At 43.4% G+C, this 21325-nt stretch overlaps 1 protein-coding gene across 1 annotated transcript; it reads left to right on the forward strand.

Annotated features, from left to right (window-relative positions):
- Window positions 1-229: 229 nt before the first annotated feature.
- smpdl3a (sphingomyelin phosphodiesterase acid like 3A) lies at window positions 230-8807 on the forward strand. The gene is made up of 8 exons (XM_041958580.1): window positions 230-408; window positions 1245-1458; window positions 3141-3285; window positions 3745-3841; window positions 4684-4847; window positions 4962-5142; window positions 6172-6296; window positions 7261-8807. The coding sequence occupies exons 1-8, from the start codon at window positions 318-320 to the stop codon at window positions 7564-7566; spliced, it is 1323 nt and encodes a 440-aa protein (XP_041814514.1). The 5' UTR covers window positions 230-317; the 3' UTR covers window positions 7567-8807.
- Window positions 8808-21325: the final 12518 nt, after the last annotated feature.

Consider the following 21325-nt stretch of genomic DNA (forward strand, 5'->3'; position numbering starts at 1 on the left):
TATAAGCAGCATTTTATCGTTATAGTTGGTCGAGTTATTTTTTTGTTTGTTTGTTTTGGTAAATAAACCTGTAATAATGCATCCTGTTTTACAAAAGATTCATGTGTTTGCATGTAAAGTTTTAATTTGTAACGTACAGCTGTCAAATGATGGATCAAACCCTGCAGGCTTTTTCTGAAGTTCCTCCCCTGCGCACCAAAACACAGCGTCACGTGACCAGTCCTCCACTTCCTGTTTGTTTCAGAGGACAGTGAACTGCACTGGTTTGCTGCTTTAGTTTTTATGAAACAACACAGTCGGTTTGTAACTCAGTGAACATGGTCTGTCTTCTGTGTTTTGTGTTGCTGATATGTGGCGCGGCTCCGCTTGCGGCGGCGCCCGCCGGAAGCAGCTACCTGGCCGGTACAGGTGAGTGGAAACTCCGGAGCAGTCAGAAGTCAGGTGAACTTCTAGCAGTTTATTGCCGCATTGTGCCATTGTTCACAGAACCACACAGGCGAAAGCGTACAGCGCGGATTAATACTTTTGGTATATCTGCTATGTTTCACTTAGCGAGATGAACATATTCAACATTCAGAGATTCAGCTGTAAAAGGGGATGTTTTCTTAAATTTGCTGCTGTTTGGTGGATGTCATTCTCGCCGAATTTACGCTAACATTTTGAAGATTTATGTCAAGTGTTCAGTTTGGCTATAAAAGTTACCTTTTGCCTGCAAATGTACAAAAACTAAATTAACTGACAGATTTTTAAACGGAGTTCAAGCGGAAACGTCTCCTCAGAGAGCGAGACACTCCCGCGTGTCCATTTAATTGGGCTACTGATGCTTTTTTAAAAACTTACTTTAATTCTAAAACGCGTTTGGGACTTTGTTCTTTAACCTAGCATAAAATAAGACTTCAACAATAAACTTTAAACCAGGAAGGAGGAAAGACTATAATGCCCTATAGTAACTTCCATTACAAACCTATAAAGAAATTAAATGCAGACAGAAAAGAACTGAATGAAAAACCCTCACCTTTAATAAAAAAAGAAATGCATATCCTAAAGTATACATCATGACACATTTTAATGCTTGCACAGCTCCTATATATAACTAAGTGCATGTTCCATTTCTAATAAGTAAAGTTATTATAGTTTAAATTGAAGTAGTGCCTCAGACTATTTTTGTTTTTTCATCTTTGTCTCGTTCTTCTCTCTAAACCCTTTGTCCTTTCTTCTTCTTCACTTCCCCTCCATCTATCCAGGCAGGTTCTGGCACATCACGGACCTCCACCTGGACCCCACCTACCACCTGGCCCAAGATCCCACCAAGGTTTGCTTCTCCTCCAAAGGAGTCCCCGCCACCCACGCCGGCCTGTATGGGGACTTCCTGTGCGACTCTCCGTACCGCCTCATCCAGTCGGCGTTCGCTCACATGGCTCCACTCACACAGCCGCAGGACTTCATCATATGGACCGGGTCGGTACGCTGATGAGGGAGAGTCATAATGAAGTTTCAACTCATAGAAACAATATCTGTGGCGTTGCAGGAGTTTCACATCCTGTTCCCACAGTGGCCGTGTGCTTTGTGTACTTCTGTGTGCGTTCTGTGCTTTCATGTGGGAACCAAACCACTTTGAGGTTTCCGGCTTGAAGAATGAGGATGTTGAAAAGAAATGAAGTCTCCACTTCCTCAAGGGAGAGTTTCGTGGTTGTTTTTAGCCAAACTAAAAACCGAAGTGTACGAGAATGGATGCTCATTTTATTTATTTTTTTATTTATTTCATCAAAAATCAAGATCTCAGTTTATCCAAAGGTTTATTCTCAAATACCTGCAGGACTGTTAATGTCCCATCAGCCTCAGCTGGAGCTTGTGTCAATGCTTATACGGAAATGTTAGCCTGCTAACACACCTACACTAAGTCTAGACGTCATCACATTAGCATCGCCACTCTAACATTAGCAAGCTCAGACTGACAGATATCAGTGTTTATGGTGAAGGTCATGGTTTGGTTGTCATGGCGTTTCCTGTAAGAAGTGTGTGTCAGCAAACAAAAGTGTCACTTCCTGAATATGAAACTGCACAATTTCATAAGTGTCCATAATAACAGAATGAAAATCTGAGTGGGATTCAGGATTATTTACCATTATTAGAGATGGAGAGGGTACAGAGCTGACAGTGCACAGTGTGTTCAAAGGCAGTGAATAAAGTCTAAAGGTGAGGTGAAAGTATCTTAAAGCGAAACTGGAAACTGATTGACTGTGATAATAACATAGAAAAACTCTACGTTCCGCAGTACGTCCATACAGCTCTCTATTAATCAGCAGCTAATCAGCTAAGCCAGGAATTCATAGGCTTATTAAACATGCTTAAGAGGACGCCTTGCCACTTAATCCTCTACACCAGAGAGTCCTTTTCAAGTTTTAAGTTACTGTGCAAGCAGATTTTTTGCTTTATTCTGTTGTTGGGCTTTGTAGCACGGGTTTGCTGTTTAACTTAAAGGGGAAATTCACTGTGCAGTGGAAACCACGTTATTTGTGCAGGACTGTACAGATGAGTGTAACTCTGCTGAGCCTGTGCTTTGATGGACAGGAAGTACAGTCGTGTTGAGAAACGAGGGTTTTCCTTGAGCTCTGCTGCTTCACTCATCACGTGACGCAGTTACTTCACATTTAAAGTCCTGCTTAACTCTCTGTGATAGAAGTCTTTTATTATTAACAATTAATGGATTAATCAATTTGTTGTCAAATATTAAATTAACAGCAAACTATTTCGATAATCGATTAATTGGTTTAATCATGAAAATAATTGGCAGTCATCTCTGTCATAATAACACTGTACTCACCAAGTTCAGGGCTGCAATCTGGGAAAACATTCCTGCAACAAAGCCTGGTCAGAGGAAAGGAAAGACAGAATCATACCGAGTGAGCACACCTGGTTTGACTGTTCAGATCATCATGAAACTGGAAAAATTAGTTACTGAATATAAAAATGCAATGAATTCTGGAAAAAGCATGTCGCCATTGTACCACGACCATTTCTACCATTCATGCAAAGGCGTCTTGTGTCTGAGGGCATTATTAGATTAACAGTATTCATGCTCTTTAGCTTCTCTGTGACCTGAGTTAATGACGCTGGATCTTATTTTCCTTCTCCACCAGTGACAGTCCACCTCACGTCCCTGCAGAAGAGCTCTCTACAGACATAGTGATCCAGGTGATCAGTAACATGACGCAGACCATCAGACAGCACTTCCCCAACCTGACGGTCTATCCTGCCCTGGGAAACCATGACTACTGGCCTCAGGTAGCTGCATGTCACATGACAGCAGGGTGATGTATGCAGGATAAATGGTTTCAGGATGTAGCTACGAGGTGAAATGAAAGAGTGACTTTCTGCCACTTTTAATGAATATACTTGAATTTGAGCATTTTCAAGGCTATAATTAAAAATATACCTGACACTGTTGTTTTTGTTCAGGTTGAAAAAAGCCTCTAAAGGCAGCGTTTGATGATGTGACACAAACACTGAATGACCAGGGACAGGTATAGCTTCAGTAATGACAGCAGAGGATCATTATCATTATAATGAGATACCAGTGTTAGCTAAATGATGTCAGCCAGACCTTAACACCTGGTGCTGGATTGAAATGACTGCATAGAAGGCAAAATAATTCCAGGAACTTCCTTTGTTATAACATCCATCGTGTGTGAAAGTGCATTTGATGTTGTAAACGTAACGAGCTGTTTGCTTTGTTGATCACAGGACCAGATGCCCACCTCCACTAATGCCATCTACAAAGCTGCTGCCCAGCTGTGGAAACCCTGGCTGCAGCCCGAAGCTCTGCTCACGCTCTCACAAGGTGACGTGTTGGTACATCAGCCGCTATGAGGGGGTTTCTGTCAAAGTAAACCCTCCACATGCAGACATAGACACATTAATCACATTACTTTTACGTCAATCCCTCAGACGATGACAGTTGTAGTTCTGAAATCATATGAAAGTCTGGACAGATATCAGCTCAAACTCCTGCATGCTGCAATGAGAAATAAAGGAGAAAAGCACCACAGTTGTGTGTGGCTGCATCATGTAAAAAGTTGATGCATATGTTTGCATCTTACGTCAAATTTAAGCGCATATCAAACTCATATCAGATGCTTTATTTCGTTAGCTTCAGCTGTTAGCTGTAATGTTAGCATGTTATGCCCACATGTTGCACATTCACTCACATATTTACAGCTGCAAGTAAGGCTTTTTCTCATTATTGATAAGTGTATGAATTAGTTTTTTGATTAATTGCTTCATCTATAAAATGTCAGGAAATGTGAAAAATGCCCATTAAACTAAAGAACCGGACAAGACCTTTGCTTGTTTTGTCAAACTGACCAGATTCTTGAAATATTTGGTATTTTTGCTTGTTCAAAGACTGAAATGATTAGTTGATTCTCAAAATTGTTGCAGATTAATTCGACTAATTCATGAAGGAACCGTTTCTTTCAACACTATGCATGTTAATCTGCTGTTGACATGTTGATGCTAGCATGCAATGTTTAGCCTGTTAGCGTGCTAATATGCACGTTTTCAGTGTTCAATATGTAATGTTTAGTTTTGGTATTATAATACTGTCCTAATTGAAAGTTATGCAAACGCCCTTCTCTTAGCATCGAGTAAGGCTTCATTTTGTGCTTTGTTCTGTGCCTGCAGGCGGTTTCTACTCCCAGCTGGTAAAGCCTGGTTTGCGGGTGGTGAGTCTCAACACTATCCTCTACTACGGTCCTGATGAAGTCACCAGTAACATGACAGACCCTGCTGGACAGTTCGAGTGGCTGGAGAAAACCCTGCAGAAAGCAGCTCAGAGCCTGGAGAAGGTCTGGAATGTTTTTTTTTTTTAACCCTGCTGACCTTTGACCCTCCTCACAGTGCTGCATATTAATCAGTTTATTGCTGTGAAGACCTGAAATGTGGCTCACTTCCCGCTCCAGGTGTACATCATCGCTCATGTGCCGGTGGGGTACCTGCCCTTTGTCAGAAACATCACTGCTGTGAGAGAGAGCCACAACGAGCGGCTGGTCGCCATCTGCCGGGAGTACAGTCACGTCATTGCCGGACATTTCTATGGCCACACCCACCGTGACAGCATCATGGTGCTGTTGGACAAACAAGGTGAAACATATTGCTTGTGTATTTTCTCTCCTCGTGCATGTTGCTTTATTGTTCTCACAGCAAAGACCAGCCATGCTGAGCTCCTCCTTAAAGCTACGCTGGCCTCCGACGGCAGAAGCTGTTTGCACTGCTGCAGTTAGTGTGTGAGAGCAAAGAAGCCACGAAAGTTAAACGCGTGACACAGATTCACACTTTATTTGGGATGAAGGTCTTCAGATTATCTTCCAGCTGTAAGTCTGAGCTGCATCCAGCACCAAAACTATAGAAACTGATTCTGAGATCTGAGATTACCTCCATCAGTCATAAGAGTCTGTGAGGTGCACATATTTCAGTGCGAGGCTCAGGACCCCACAGGAAGTCATTTCTACCTGTGACCATCACACCTTTCAGCTCCGCCCTCAGACTGGCAGTCACTGTCTGGACGTTTCCTCCCCGTCAGCAGCATCACTGCACCACCTCACAGTTAGAATAATGTCATCAACATGTCCAATAACTCAATGTGTATTATTTATTCTGCATATTTTTATAATGCAGTATGTTGCTATTGTTATCATTAATATTATTACAATATATCACTGGAAATCACTATATACTATTATTAATATATAGAGTTCTATATGTTATTGTTGGTATTGTTATTATGGGTACTATTATAGTATTGGTAGTAGTATTCTATTATAGTCTAGATTTCTAACATATACATATTTATATTGTGTACTCTTTATGGTTGATGTATATTGTTGCATGGTGTACATATTTCTGCATGTATTTACGTTCTCTAAGACATTTTTATTTCCTTTCTATTATAACTGTCGGGAGCAACTGCAGCTGAGCCAGTTTCCCCTTGATAGATTAACTGGTCTAACTGGTCTAACTTCGTCAAGTGCAGATGTTTCCTGGTGAGGACACTCAGTGCGACTGCAGCTGTGAGAAATGATTGGATGCATCCGATCCAGGAGGAACGATCGGGAAACACACACAGATCTGCCGACAGACTTCTTCAAATAAGAGTGTTTGTGTTCTCTGCAGGTAAACCAGTGAACTCCCTCTTCGTGGCGCCGGCTGTTACACCAATCAAACACGTTTTGGAGCCGTACTCTAACAACCCAGCTTTCCGCATGTACGTGTACAACGCCGAGGACTTTGCTCTGTTGGTAAGAAGCTCTGTGCTGCACAACCAGCCCACTGCCCTAAAAGTAGACAAAAATATGTGGACAGTTCCCACAAACCTCTGGCCACATAGTAGATTTTAACAGTTGGATTAAAAACAGAAAATAGCTCATAAATGCATCTCTCAGATGACTTTCTCACACATGGTGAACAAATACACATGAAGCAGAGGCAAATGACAAATGTGGGGCTTTGTAATTAAAACACACCTGCTCTTCTAGTGAGTTAGTTCACAATGAAACCTTAAAAATGTCTTCATGCCTCCGTGCCGGCGACAGCCACGACCTGAGGCTCCATGTTTTCAGGTCGTCCGTCCTCTCAGGAACGCCTTGAAGGAATTTCTTTACCACAAAAGTTCACTTGGACTCAAAGATGAATTGATTAGAATCTGGTGTTCAGAGGTCAAAAGTCACTGTGACCACTGTGAAACTCCTTTCTGTCCATTATTCAGCAGCGTCACTCAGGAACAGAAGGCAGATTGTGACCTCACATTCGGTCAGATGCTGAGTTGGCGACTCTGATCTTGGGCGTCCACCTTGAAACTGAGCTGATTGTAAAGATCTTCTGAGAGCTCTCTAAGTGAAGACAGCGTGTTTCTCACTGGACTCATACGTGTCAACATAGTGAGAGCTTCAGTGTCACCAACACGTGCAATGAATACCTTTTAAATTCTAGCTGAAAGTTTGGAACGATGCAGGAGAGAGATGAAAAACTGCTCGAGCTGGCAAACACATTGACAAATTCAGGTCAAACTAAAAATGTCCTGCACTGAAATGCCTCCTCTAACGTTTATCTCCCCGATCAAAGCAGGAAGAAAAAGTCCCTCCTGATGATTAATCACGGTGTCAGTCAGCACACAAAAACAGTTTCTGGCATTGAAAAAGACTCAAAGACTTGTTTCTTTCTCCCTTCTCGCTCTCTTTTGGTGCTTTTTCTGCCTCTCTGAAGGATATCTGGCAGTACTATTTGAATCTGACGGAAGCCAACGAGAAACAAAGATCTGACTGGAGGCTTGAATATATCATGACCGAGGCTTTCGGACTGACTGACCTGCAGCCACAGAGCCTGCTCCAGCTGGGCCTGAGCTTCAGGCTGCCGCAGACCAAAGCCTTCGACAAGTATTTCAGTCACTACATGGTGAGCTACAACAGCAGCATCGTCTGTGACGGCGAGTGTAAGGTCAGACAGGTGTGCGCTGTGCTCTACCTGGACCAGCTGTCCTACTCCAAGTGCGTCGCGAAGGGAGAATGGTAGCATCATGTTTTTTTTTACTTTGCTGGAATCATGAAAAGGTGAAAATCATGCACTCGTTCTGCTGCTGCCTCATATTAATCCAAATATTCTTTATCTAAGGTATAACTTTCTGACATCACAAGTACAAATTGCTCATTTCTACAGTAAATCAGTGGTTTATTAAGGAGAAAATAAGCAACACAATATATTAATCATATTGAGCTGCAGCCCTCACGGGGGAAAAAGTCCTCCTTAAATCTGCCTCTCAGGTTTGTTGCATTAACATGGATCCAAAATGAAGGAACTTTGTCTCAGGACTCACATTTAGTTTTTGATTTTTGAAAGGATTTATGTTGAAATTCTATATTTTTTACTGAATGAGCCATGAAAAAGGGGCATCAGATGCTTCTGCTGCTCCCTAATGTTCAAGCTATTTTACTTTTCTTTGTTCAGTTAGCAGTAAATACACGCTGCTGCAGTGCACACGGACATCAGGATGATGCTGAGTTGCAGTTTCTCAATCTCTGTTGTGTTAAAGCGTAAAAAGAAATCTTCTCTAAGTCGCCTGCTTCTCAGTTTTGAGGCCGGTGTCGACTTTATGAGGGAAATCGTTCAGGTGTGGTCGCTTTTAGGTGGCACCTAATAATAAAGAGTCATTTGAAGTCTGCTCCACAGAATTATTGAAGCTCCTCGGCCCTCGTATCCCTTCATGCACTAATGGATTACACCTAATCTCTGGAACGATCTAATTGCTGCCTGATGTCGCCCATCACTTGGCCTGATGGAGCCGATTGATCGCGGGTGCTGAGCAACATTTAACTCGCAGGAAAGAGGCGGTTTGAGGGAAATGAAATGTGTGAGCGGGGTTTAGTTACGAGAAGGATTCAGATCAGATCCAGTACAGAACTGTAGAGGACTGCTGACCTCCACCAACACCTCCCTAACCTACAGGAGGAGGATGAGTGAGAAATGAATAAACTAGGTGGAAATTAAAACAGTTTTTGATGCTCTGCCCTCTGCCAGCTACAACCCAGTGGCCAAGTGTGATTTTATATGATGGACAGGATTAACCAGCTGTAGCTCACAGTTAATCACATCATTGAAACGTGTGTACGCTGAAGTGCAGCAGAAATGCATTTGACTTGTGGAAAGTGTGTAAGATTGTGGTGATTTTCTGTTACAAATGAGTGTATTTGTTTTAATTTTGCACTTTATTTTTCTACCAAATAAAGATCTTTATTCAGAGAGTGTGTTTGAAGCGAGGCGGGTTGAGAAAGCGTCTCGTCTTTGTGTGTGCAGGCTGTGACAGTTGCTAAACTCGAAAGCCGCAGTGAAAACTTGTGCAGGCTAGTTTGTCTCTGCAGGGGGGGCAAAGGAACAGCGACTAACCTCATCTGACCCTCTCACATCAGTTTCACCCCCTCCCACCGTCAGCCCCCCGATCTTATTCAACCCCTGTTCAAACTTTCCAGAAACTCCTCTTGTTTCTCAGCCACCACCTCAAGCATTTGCCCCTCTCCTCTTCCCCTCCACCCTCCCAGCTCTTTTGTCCCTTTGCCTCCCTCCTCAAATGTTGATTACACCTCTCACAAAGCTCCACTGGCAGCTTCTCGATGTAAAAATACTCCAGCAAAAGTTGGACTACAGCCGAAATGAGCTAATATTGTGCCTCCAATTCGAGAAAGTTCTCTAGAACGGTGCTTCCTAACCCCGAGCACCCACCCAAGGATCTTACTGGATCATTTTATCGCTACATACCCCTAAAAGTTTGGAGGGAGGGATCCTTTTTTGATTAAAGTGGTCACAACCTGAACACATGCAATATGTGCCGAAAGTGGGATGATAATTAAGATACATTTCACATTTATGTCACTAATTGTTTATATTATTCAAAACTTAAGATGGACAAAAGAAGACCTGAGTCTCCTTTAGAGCCTCGAGCTGTAAATCTGCACTTTGTGTGTGTCTTTGTTAAAATCTTTCCCCTCATGTGCCCCCGGTGCCATTATTATTCCTGCCTAAGCCCGGAGTCCCGCCACTCAGTGCCTAACAGAACGTAACCGTGGAGACAGCGTTCGTGGCGAGCATGGTGATGGTGAGGACTCCATTGCCACGGTAACGGCAGCAGAGCTCTCAGTCCTCTGAATCCATCTCTGAGGTCACTGTTAGCTGCCATTATTTAACCGCTGACCTGCCAGTCAGCATATAAAGGTCTGTGTGTTAGCATGAGAGAGACCTTCAATGGACTCAACCAAACTCCATTCAAATTTCAAGCACTTTTATATATGCTGTCACAGTAGTGACTGAAAGGTATTATCATTGTTCTTTATTTTCATAACACAGTAAAATACTAAAGCTAAACTAAAGTCACATTTTCCTAATTTGCCCCTATAGCCTGAATTGGTGCTGGAGAGAGATCCACATCTCTGCTCGTGCAGCTTTACTCTTGTGTCAGTACTAAATCTTTTATCATCAATCATATTGCTGGTCAGCAAACAGGAAGTAGGACCAGAAGGAAGTTTCACTTACAAAACTGAACCTTCACTCTAAATAATGATGCAACAATGTGAAAATACTCCTTTACAAACACCAATGAGATTGTTGCTGAAGGGTCAAAGAGGCGATCCAGCAGCTGAAAACCTTCAGAAACGTTATTATAAGGTGGCTGTCTTCCTAAATGACTGTCTGACTGGTGGTGCCCCACAACCAGTTAATCTGAGGATTACTGTCAGGACAGTAGAGCCATCCAACTGCCCTCTCCTGGGGAGCTGGAATGTGTGTGTGTGTGTGTGTACCCTTACCCTTCAAGCTTCCAGCTCACCTAATCCCTTTCAACATCTTCAAGTTTAAACGTTGTCCCTCTCTTGAGTTTGAAGAGCCGCTGCTCCCCTGTTTAGTTATTCTTCAGCCTCTCACAGCTGATGTCTGGTGGCATCCAGCGACTTCACGCTCGGAGGAGTTAGTTAGAGACATGACAGGATTATCGTATCTTATTTCCATTAAATGCCTCCTGTCTGCACATGAATTCAGTCTCTATAAAGGAAGTAAACACCATCCTGAGTAACAGCACAAGAGATTCAAGTAACATTTTACGCTTAGCTACATTAATTGAGGGTTTGCAGGTAAAAACACGTCTAACGACAGTAAATCTGAAGGAAAAGTAGAAATTAAGCTCATACACCAATCAGTTAAAGTTCTGTGTGTTGCAGCATCGGTCATGTTGATGGATCTGTTCGAGTTATGGTGATGTGTTCATTATTAATACAAAGAGTGAATATATAAACCTGATTCCAGCAAGTTGGGACGGCGTGTAAAACAAATAAAACAGATCACCTGCTGATCCTTTTTGATATGAAAACAGCTGAAAGTCGACATGTTTAATGTTTAATCTCATCAGCTTCATTGGTTTTATCTGCTTATTCTGAATCTGATGCAGCAACACGTTGAAGATGTGGAACGCTCCAGAAACACCTGTTTGGATCATTCCACAGGTGAACAGGTTGATTGGTAACAGGTGATAGTATCATGATTGAAAGGCTCAGTGGTTCACAGCGAGGATGGAGCGAGGTTCAACACTTTGTGAACACGTGATTGGATAAAAGAGATTAACACCTGGACTCAGGAACACTTCAGGAAACTGCTGTCAGGAAACACAGTTTGTTTGGTCATGACTGTTGTAGAATCAGGGTTTAAGGATCAAATCAGCACTATAGATGTTTTCATCTTAGTTCTTTGGGGATCCAAATGTCGATGCTTCCTGATGAGAGGCTCCTCTGGCTTGGATTCCAGTTGAGACACCTGGACAAAAGGCCTTGAGGGCTGCGGCCTTTAACGCAGATCAAACACATTTTGGCAGGTTTTTCTCTCACATGCAGGGTCAGCAGACGCCTGTGACCGCAGGTGACCCCCCCCCCCCCCCCCTCCTTCTGGACCTGAGCTAATCCTTCTGTGTAAAACAGCCCTTGTCTGGTCTGAGTTGGACTAAAAGTGATTAGTGCCGTTTGTGGCTGAGTCGCTGTTGTGCTTGGGTCTAACTAAGCGCAGTATTATGCAACGACTTCAATATCGCTTCGAGTTCATGTGCAGTTGAAGTTGCTTCACTAATCGTGTCTGAGTATCACCTTTAACTGTTGCCTTCTTGTGTTGAATCCAGACCCCCCCCCCCCCCCACACACACACACTCCCCTCACCGCTCTGCATCATGTGTGAGCATATCTCGCTAATCGCCGTGCAGCTGATCTCATTAACAGATCTAGTAAAGCAAAGAAAAGGCTTTAATCTGTCCTCTTTGTTTATTGAACAGGTAGACGGAGAAGTCCTGGAACCATCAGGAAAATATTTTAACTGTTTAAATTCTGCTCTGACGTGTAGAATTTACCCCTTTTATATATTTTTTAAAGCACTAAAATACGTTATTTTAAAAAATGCCATAACAATGAATTATTACTGTTTCCAGTGAAACTTCACACTTTTTGTTCTGTTAAGAATCAGAACAGCGGAACATAAAGCTCCTTTCATAACTCCGGTCTCTCCGTGTGATATTGTCTCACACCCAAGTCTCACACAGTCCATAATGGACAGAGAGACACAGAGACGGAGGGGTGGGGGGTCTCTTTAGTCTCATGCTTCAGTAGTAATTTGTCAGCGGGCATGAATGGACGCCTTCATCAGTGAGTGGAGACAGCAACAGGCAATCTGGTGTGTGTGTGTGTGTGTGTGTGTGTGTGTGTGTGTACACTAGTGGGGGTCCAGTCTCAGACTGGAGTTTGCTCTAAGCCTCTTGTAGCCCTGATTGCTCTTGTATGGGCCCACCATAGGCCGTTCCCCAGCAGCCAATCAGACTCCACAAAGCCCATTACTTCACTCTCCGATGGCGGCTGTGTCAGGTTGGACCAGCATCCGCCAAAAAAATGCTAATTTGAGGAGAGCAGGAAAGCAGGACAAAAAGAAGAAAGCGCCATTCTGTAAACGAAGACGTTCACTAAAACAAGAATATTTATAACACTGACTTCAATGACATTTGTAACTTCGCCTCGCCAGTAGTATACCAGGTAGGACTAATGATGAGTGACTGAGTGAAAAACACAGTTTTGGTGAATACACACCAATGAAAACTTATAAATATGATATTTCTCCCCTCTAGATCCTTCACACCGGACCTTTAAGACTAGCTCAGCCATGTAAGTTTGCTCATGCCAACCTGTTCTCATTTCCAGGTCGTCCAACACAGCGTTTTCTCCACAGTGTCTCTCCAACGCATGGTTAACGCTATGAAGCAGACGCAGTTTGATTAGTTTCAGGAAATTATCATGATCTGGGTAAAAATCATAAGTCAACACTGAGTGCTGACAGAACTCAAATATCAGAAAAAACGGTTTTTATTTAAAGTTATAACGAGCCGAGCAGCCAAACACCTAACAAGCCTTTCTAGAGAGCTGCTGTCTAGGAAGGAAAAGCTGTGTGTGTGTGTGTGTGTGTGTGTGTGTGTGTGTGTGTGTGTGTGTGTGTGTGTGTGTGTGTGTGTGTGTGTGTGTGTGTGTGTGTGTGTGTGCGCGTGTGTGCGTGTTGGACGGAGGCCAGCTCCTGACACGCCGGCTGCACGGTTGAGTCTCCACTTCCAATTAAAATTTCACCCAGAAACGGGAGTTGTGCATTTCCCACTGGAGTAAAGCTTTTGTATCAGAACACAAAGCTGTGATTATTGTGGCGGTGGATTTATGAATGGGCACAAAAGATGGCGGCCGTTGAAAAAGGGACTCATTATACGAGAGTGTTGTGGAATTTGTCTTTGCGTGTGTGTGTGACAGCAATGCCGGAGAGGTGAAGCGTTGAACTGTCTGAGAAATGGAAAAACTGTTTTTCACGTTTTGTTCAGAGATATGAAATCTTCTGATAAACTGATGGAAGTAACAACATCCTGGGTGCATTGATTCCCTCTCAGGAGCTTTCAACCACATCTCACAGTCTTCAGCTCTGAGTAAAGCTGCTTTTACCGCAGACTGACTGAAACTTTTCACGCTTTTACCCATGACAACCTCTCAGCAAGCAAGTTATCCCATTAAATGAATAGTTCTGCATTTTGGGTTTGAACCTGCAACTACCTAAAATTTACCCTGGTTGCCTAGCAACTGCTCAGAGCCATAAAATGACTAAATTGTAGTTTTACAGTTTGATTTTTGTTCGGATGAAACAGACGAGGTGAACCACGTTCATCAGTCTGTGCTGGGAGGAAGCACATCCCCTCACTCTTCACCAGCCAGAAAGTCAGTAAACATATTTCCTAAGATTTGAAACGCTGGTTTTGGTGCTTTGCAGGTGAGAAGAATATAGTTAAATCTGGTTAAAACATTTAATTTTAGACCTTAAGCTGAGAACTGTTGATTAATCAGCATGTCAGTTGTTTTATTATCACCATTTGCTGCACGTGGAAACAGTAAAATCAGCGAAATGCTACCATGAAGTAATGTGATGGTTCACCTTCCACCTTTGACACCTGCTGTGTGTGTCTGCTGCAGTTCTGATGTGACGATGTGTGTGTGTTCAGTTTCACTGGTCCAGGTGGGACAGGTGTGACTCACCTGTAGCTGCAGGGCTGTCTCGCTCCCCGTGGTTTTAATATGATCTGTATCTGAATAATGATCCGTGTGCATTTGCATTTACACCTGGCGTTAACATGCGCGTTCCCTCGTCCAGGTGATGTATAATCAGCGCTGCCTCTCCCTCAGGTGTGCTGTGTCAGCGGTTTCTCCTTCAGTGTGACGTTAGAGCTGATCTTGCCCGCTGGCAGAGCATCAAGTTTCTTATGCAACGCTGTGTTTTTGTTAGCACTTCTGCTGCGGATCAGGAGAGTTTTCTTAATCACACAGAACTAAAGCAAATATTGTTTCTTGAGCTCAGTTCATGACATAAATTAACACACACGTGTATCTTTGAGTGTTTATTTAACTCAGAGAGAGACTTTTACCTGGTAAAGACAAAGGGAGCCTGAAGGTTGCTGCTTGTTTCTACAGCAGCTTGATTTGTTTGTGATTTCCTGCTCGATGAATTGATCTTCATCGTGGCTCTAAATCAAAGAGAAGTCGTGCTTTTCTTTCTGATCCATCACTCCTCTTTCATCCCTCTTTTCATCCCTTCATTCCCTCTGTTTCCTGCACAGATCGGCCACATTGCAAAGACGTGCAACAGCTAATAATTCTGCGAAGGGGATCCAGGAGGTTAAGCTGACTGTTAATGCTTAATCTCTGTTCTTTCCTCACTCCACCCCTCCATCCATCCTCCCCTCACACAGGGTCTCCCAGCCCCTCCTCCACCCCTGCCTGCTCTGCTTGCAGGGTCAGTGAGTTTGCCCTCAGAGAGGTTTGTACAGGAAGAGAGGGGCAGAGGGGTGTGGCATGCTGACCAGTGTCTTTGATCACTATGGGGGTTGCAACCCTTTTTATTCCACCTGATAGACACTGTACTGACCTCGTGGTCCGACCCCCAGTGGAGAAACAACTGCGACTGGGGCTCAGGGGAGGTGCACGGGGAACGATTACCAGAAATTCTCTGTTTTTACCGACTTTTTTCGTCATTGAAATGCTGAGCTGAAACTGTTTCCCATTATTGTAACATGTTTCCAGGCACAGATGCAACCCAGTAAAACAAATGCCATGGGACCACACATCAAATAGAAAGCATTAACAAACCCATTATTTAAATATTTTATTCATTGTTTATTGTTATTGTGGCCGGATCTATGGAAAACCTGTGAGAGATAGCAAGCGTTCAAAGCATATCTGAAAAGGTCGAGCTTCTGTTTGACATTGTCAGCCTGGCAAAGAAGATCTGAGCCCTTTGTCTCTCTTGTCCAGTGTTGTTTTCCTTTCCCTCATAAACACTTATGAGAGCTGCGGTAGGTTTTCTCCTATTATCCCTCCTCTAGGCATCAAAACGTTTCAAAACTGTGGTTTATGCATGTAAAAGGGTGAAGAAATGTGTTAAAAAACAACATAAGAAACAAATCAATAATGTATGGACTGCTGCTGCTTTACCACTGAATTTATTCTACTGTGTCATGAGGGTGAAATCACCTGCGAGGCTTTAAGAGTTGGTTTATTAACTGTAGCAATGCTGCCATCTGCTGTTCGTCCGGTGGTGTTGCTGGTTGGAGTGTTGGAGGCTCGAGAGCTAACATTATTATGACAAGACAACAAACTGTTTTTCTTCTTCTCTGCAGCCATAAAAAGTAAAATAATTATTTTGTTCATTTTACGTCAAAAGTACAGTTTGTGCTTCTAACTGAAGTCTTGCTCTTTAATGAATGGTGTTTCTTAAACGTTCTGCTAACGCTCATAAAGACTCATAAAGAGTGAGACTGTACATTCACTCCAGTGGAGGAAAGTATCTTAGTGTTGTGTTTAAGTATAATTTTCATGTACTTTACATGAGAATTTAATTTCTATTCCACTACATGTCAGAGAGATTTGACTCCACTACATTTATCTGAGTACTTATTTTACTTTGTAGATTACCATGTCACATGGTGCAAACACCCCCAAAATCTTCAGTTTACCAAATAATTTGTGTCCATAATTAAGTCCTAAAGGTCCTCTGTTGTTTTGTACTTATTCAAACTGTTTTCATAAAATTAATAGAATACTTGTGACACTGAGACTTGTGGTGGAGTGTTTTCACATTGTGGTCTTACTTCTTAGGCGAAGGATCTTCTTCTCACCACTGATACATTCTCTCAGTTTTTGGATATGTAGTCAGTCAGTGAGGAACACTTCAGATTAACACTACAGCTCACATGCAACTGTGAAATTATGTGTTCGATTACTGTACGCTTAAATAATCCGTGCAAAGGAGAAACAAACCAAATCCCATCATCACCAGCTCTTCACGGTGCCGTCTGTTGGTTAAATACAGTGTATGAATCCCACATTGGCCAGCAGGGGGCGTCATGGTGCCTCAGTGATCCTGATGGTTCCAGCTTCAGCTTTTAGTCCTGTCTGTGCTGCACCTGCACGTTCACACTGCTTCTGTGCTTCTTCCATAATCAAGTTGCAACTGAATCGATATGGTTTTTCTATGAGCAGGACTGCATCATGTGCTGGTGCACACCTCTTTTCTGTAATTTTTATCTTGATTTTGGTTTTAATGATCTCAGATTTCATGGCCCTCGTGTATATTCTCAGATTTCACCTGCTTGTCTGCTCATATGAGCCAAATAAATACATGACAGGACTGATTGAGATATAAAATGTTATGAAGAAATGACCAGTTTAAAAAAGCTCTGTGACAATCAGTCCTGCTTTGAGCGATAATCATCAATATTACTGTCTTAAACATGATGTGATAAGTCTTGACTTTAAAAGGCATATATCTGACTGGGACATATATGCAGTATGACTCAGTGGCCAGTTTATTAGGCACAGTATAACCTTCATGAAGGCAGGACTTGCTGCAGGATTGTTGTATTAGACTGCATTAGGCTTTGCCAGGTGTTTAGCATAGTGTTTAGCACAGTGTGTAGCTCAGTGTTTAGCTCAGTGTTTAGCTAGGCATCGGACAGGACTTGTACAGGAATAAGTAGCAGACAATGAATAAATCAAATCTCTGATACATTAGGGCGGTCTATGTTCAGCTGCAGAGTCGCCGGAGCCTCAGACTCCCTGGACGTCCTCATCATAACATTTTTAAGTCCAGTTGTCATTTTCCAATCAGACATTCAGCCCTGAGAGACTAAAAGCCGAATGAAAGAGGCACTCCAGAAAATGACAGCTGTGCCATTGAAAACCAGAGGTAATTTCCAATGCATGTAGCAACAGCAGCCCATCAGAGCTGAGGGCAATTATTCCCAGCCCTCAGACTCCCCCCGGGACTCTGTTACTTCCCCCTATCCCCCTCCGGTCAGGATTTCCCCCACCCCCACTGGCAGAATAGCATCCTAACTCTGCCTGATTCATGGTTCAGACAGGAGACGTATGTGCAGCATGACGATCCAGATCCGGTGTGATTATCTGTGAGGAGACAGAGAGTCATGCAGCAGCAAACCCACTGAGATGTCAGTGTCTTTGAATTAGTGTGAAAAATGCATGAGAAACAAGAGAATGTGAGCAAATAGCGTCCCGGTTTAAAATCCGAACAGGCTTGGATCTGGTTGGCTGTGAGTGGGAGGTCATTTCTTTTGTGTTTGATTGAGTAAGAAATGTGCTCTCTGAAAAGAGCTGCTCTCTGGGCAACCTTAAAACACATTCGTCAGAGTCATCCCGGCTTCTTTATCCTTCTTTGTGATCGTCTGTTTTAACCGTTGCCACCTTTCCAGGATGATTCAGACCCAATCATGATGCTATCACCTGTTACCAATCAACCTGTTTACCTGTGGAATGATCCAAACAGGTGTTTTTGGAGCGTTCTACATCTTTCCCAGTCTTTTGTTGCTCCTGTCCCAACTTGTTTGAAATGTGTTGCTGCCATCAAATTCAGAATAAGCAGATATTTACAAAAATCAATGAAGCTGATGAGCTCAAACATTAATTATATTGTCTTTGTGCTGTTTTCAGGTGAGTTAAATTGGCAAGTTATCACATTCTGGTTTATTTATGTTTTACACAGAGTCCCACCTGTTTTGGAATCAGGGTTTTATACTTTATTACTCCATTTCTGCTCATATTTTATATCCTGTGTTTTATATAATATATGTTTGACTGTTTTATTCCATAATATACAACATAATATCACATATTATCAATACAAACAAGCACAATGTTTCATTGATCATATTATATATTACAGTATTATTTGCTTGTCATTTTGCTTGACACTGGTTGTAGGTTGTTATTTTTATTCTTGTTTTTATTAAATGAACTTTATTACATTTCTTTTTGATTGTTATATATGATCTTATTTCTGTCCTCGTTCTGCTGAACTGCCTGAACTTTCCCTGTGAGGCTGGATAAAGGTTCATCTCATCGTAACAACAGAGGAACGGAAGTGTGGCAGCCGTTTGCTCTCTGAGTTCCTTCCAGCTCTGTGATTGGCTCGTCTCGACTGTGGCAGCAAACGTAACGGAGCTGCACGTGAAGCTCAGCACTCAGCAGTGAGCAGCGACACGCTGAACCACGGGCGGATACAAAAGAAATTAATTCAGCATGTTTAAGTGCAGCTGTCTGGTCACCACTGAGCAGGTGCCACTCCTCCTCCACCCCTCCCCGCTGCATCCATCTATTCATGCATACACCCCTCCATTTCATCTGTCTACTGGCCGACTGAGTCAGCAGCTCTCTGATGAATCCTCACAGCTGCTGTGCTCTGTTTGACTCGATGAAGTATGATCGAACGAATTCACCGTGGTGGAGGACAGAAAATGTCTTTCCCCGAGTGTCCGTCCCTCCAACACTCGGCCCTCGTCTGTCACTTCGTCCCTCCTCCAGTTCTTCTGTCACTTTGTCCTCCCATCTCCACCCAGAGGAAGACCTCAGTATCAGGAAAGGAGCAGGCCTGCTGCCCCTGAAGGACATGGACCCCCAAAAGCACACACTGCAAATTTTAATTAAAAAAGAGCTTAATTTGCACCTGCAAGAGACAATTTAAGGGATGTTAATGAGGCAGACATTCACATAAAAGTTTCTGCAGTAAAAATCCAACACATTTATTATGCTAGAGGGAAGAAAAAGAAGAAAAATATCAGGGAATTCAGGATGCAAAACTCAGAGAAGAGCATTTCAGCCCGCTGTGAGCGCTCATGCTGCTACTTTACATCATAATTTTACCATTAATAAGTCCTTTGTGCCCCGTGAGAGAGACAAAAAACGGTTTTACCCTGAACCAAACGTTCTTTTCTCATGACTGTGAAACGGAGCGGCGAGCAGGTTCAGGGTTTCTAACCAGTAAACAACGATTTGATGATTTATATATACATCCAGAGCCAAGATTTTAGGCATCTACGTTGAATATAAAGTTGTTTCACCAGCATCCAACACGGAGTCATTAATAACAATGAGAAGGTAACATCCTGCATCTGTTTTCTGAGAATTTGGGTATTTTAACAGCCCACAGAGGATTTTACAGTCTATAATTAAACATAAATGATGTTTGAGAGAATCAAAAGTCAGATTTCATTTATTTGATTAAATATCTTTAAAGATTCCTGCTTTAAGGCCAAAAACATGAAATCAAACTGAAATGTGATGAAGAGATTCCGTATTTTTCTGTCAACATTAGATCCCGGCAGAGTGAACGAGGCTTCGACAAGTCATTTAGTTTTACATCAGGGAATAAAATGTACAGAAAATATGACTAAACAGTTAAATGAATATAGAAATGAGTAAAATAATAATATTAATGATCAGAGCAACAGTGTGAAGGCAGAAACAATGAGTCCTTCCAAATAAATCAATAATATTCACATCTTTTGACCTGCAAACCACCATTGAACGCTGACAGGATGCCTAAATGTTTGGTTCCAGTAGTTCACTGCAGATCACAAACTTTGCTTCCAGCTTTTAGAGCCTCCAGCTTTCATCCTGATGCTTTAATTCAACCCAAAACTCTAAAAACGCTCCACAGAAATGATTTAGCAGCTAAAAACCTGCAAACTTATGGTGCTTTCAGGACAAAAAAAGGGATTCTGAGGCCCCTGATTTTGCCTCAGGCCTCCAACGTCCAGGGCCCACCCCCACCCTCATCCCTGCAGCCTTTCAGGTCTCTACCTTCATCTTCCAGCCCTCCTCCCTCACTGCTCGTTCAGCATCCTTTCTCCATCCTTTCTGCCACCTTTCCCTCTCTCCCCTCCTCGTCCGTCGCCTTTTCATCCGACACTCCACCCCCTCCTCCCACCACCGCCCCCCCGCCGGTGGCGTCCATACACCGACCGGAGCGCAGACTCTCTTGTTGTCAGTCACTTTCCCAGCGAACAGACGGCAGCAGCGGCGGGAGGAGCGGAGACGGTAATCCCCCTCAGTCCACCCCACCCCTCTCCGAAACCCACAAACTGGTGGCAGGAGGGGAACAAAACCTCGCGGGACACCTGTGCTGCCAAAGACCCTCTTTCGGGCTTTGTCAAACCAGATTCAAGGTCTAAAATTCACACCCAGATCGTGGATGGTGATGGGAAGCAGCGATGACTGAGGCGGAGACGTAAAGCGGCCAAATCTGCCTCGATTGACGGTGACGGAGCGGCACCAGCAGCAGCACCACCAGCAGCAGCACCAGCAGCATCAGTGGGTCGGCGGATGGAGATGCGTTGTGAAGGCGGAGGGATGATGATGATGATGATGATGGTGATATAGCAGGTGCTGCAGGGTCGTGCCGCATTGCCTGGCCGCCGCGAGCGACGCCGCGGAGACGGTGATGCTGTCGTCGTCATTGTGCCACAGACAGAGAGAGAAAGAGAGGAGAGGCTCTGACATGGAGGGAAGCGGCTGCTCGTCGGCTCTGAGCTCAGGCCGCCCGGATCAGCAGGTCGGATGCGCCGCCTGAAGCCCCGAGGACCTGAGTCATGCTCCACATGCTGGAAAAAAACACAATAAAGTTGAATTCTTCAACGCGGAATTGAATGTTTCTGTGCGTAAAAGTGAATGGCCCACATGATGATAATGCATCGCAGGAGCATCATAGCAGCAGCGTCTGTGCCAGTTCAGGGTGGATTACGTCTACAGAGCAGCAGGCCTCCATCTGAAGTCAGCTTCTGATCAGGACACCGTGCAGAAAATCAGCTGATCCGCTTCACCCTGTTGCTGGAGGTCGCATTTCTTCTGTTCCGCTGGACGCTGGTGTGCTGTGGTCCCCCGTGGAGGGA

Source organism: Chelmon rostratus, chromosome 18, assembly GCF_017976325.1.
Source record: "Chelmon rostratus isolate fCheRos1 chromosome 18, fCheRos1.pri, whole genome shotgun sequence".
NCBI lineage: Eukaryota > Metazoa > Chordata > Actinopteri > Chaetodontiformes > Chaetodontidae > Chelmon > Chelmon rostratus.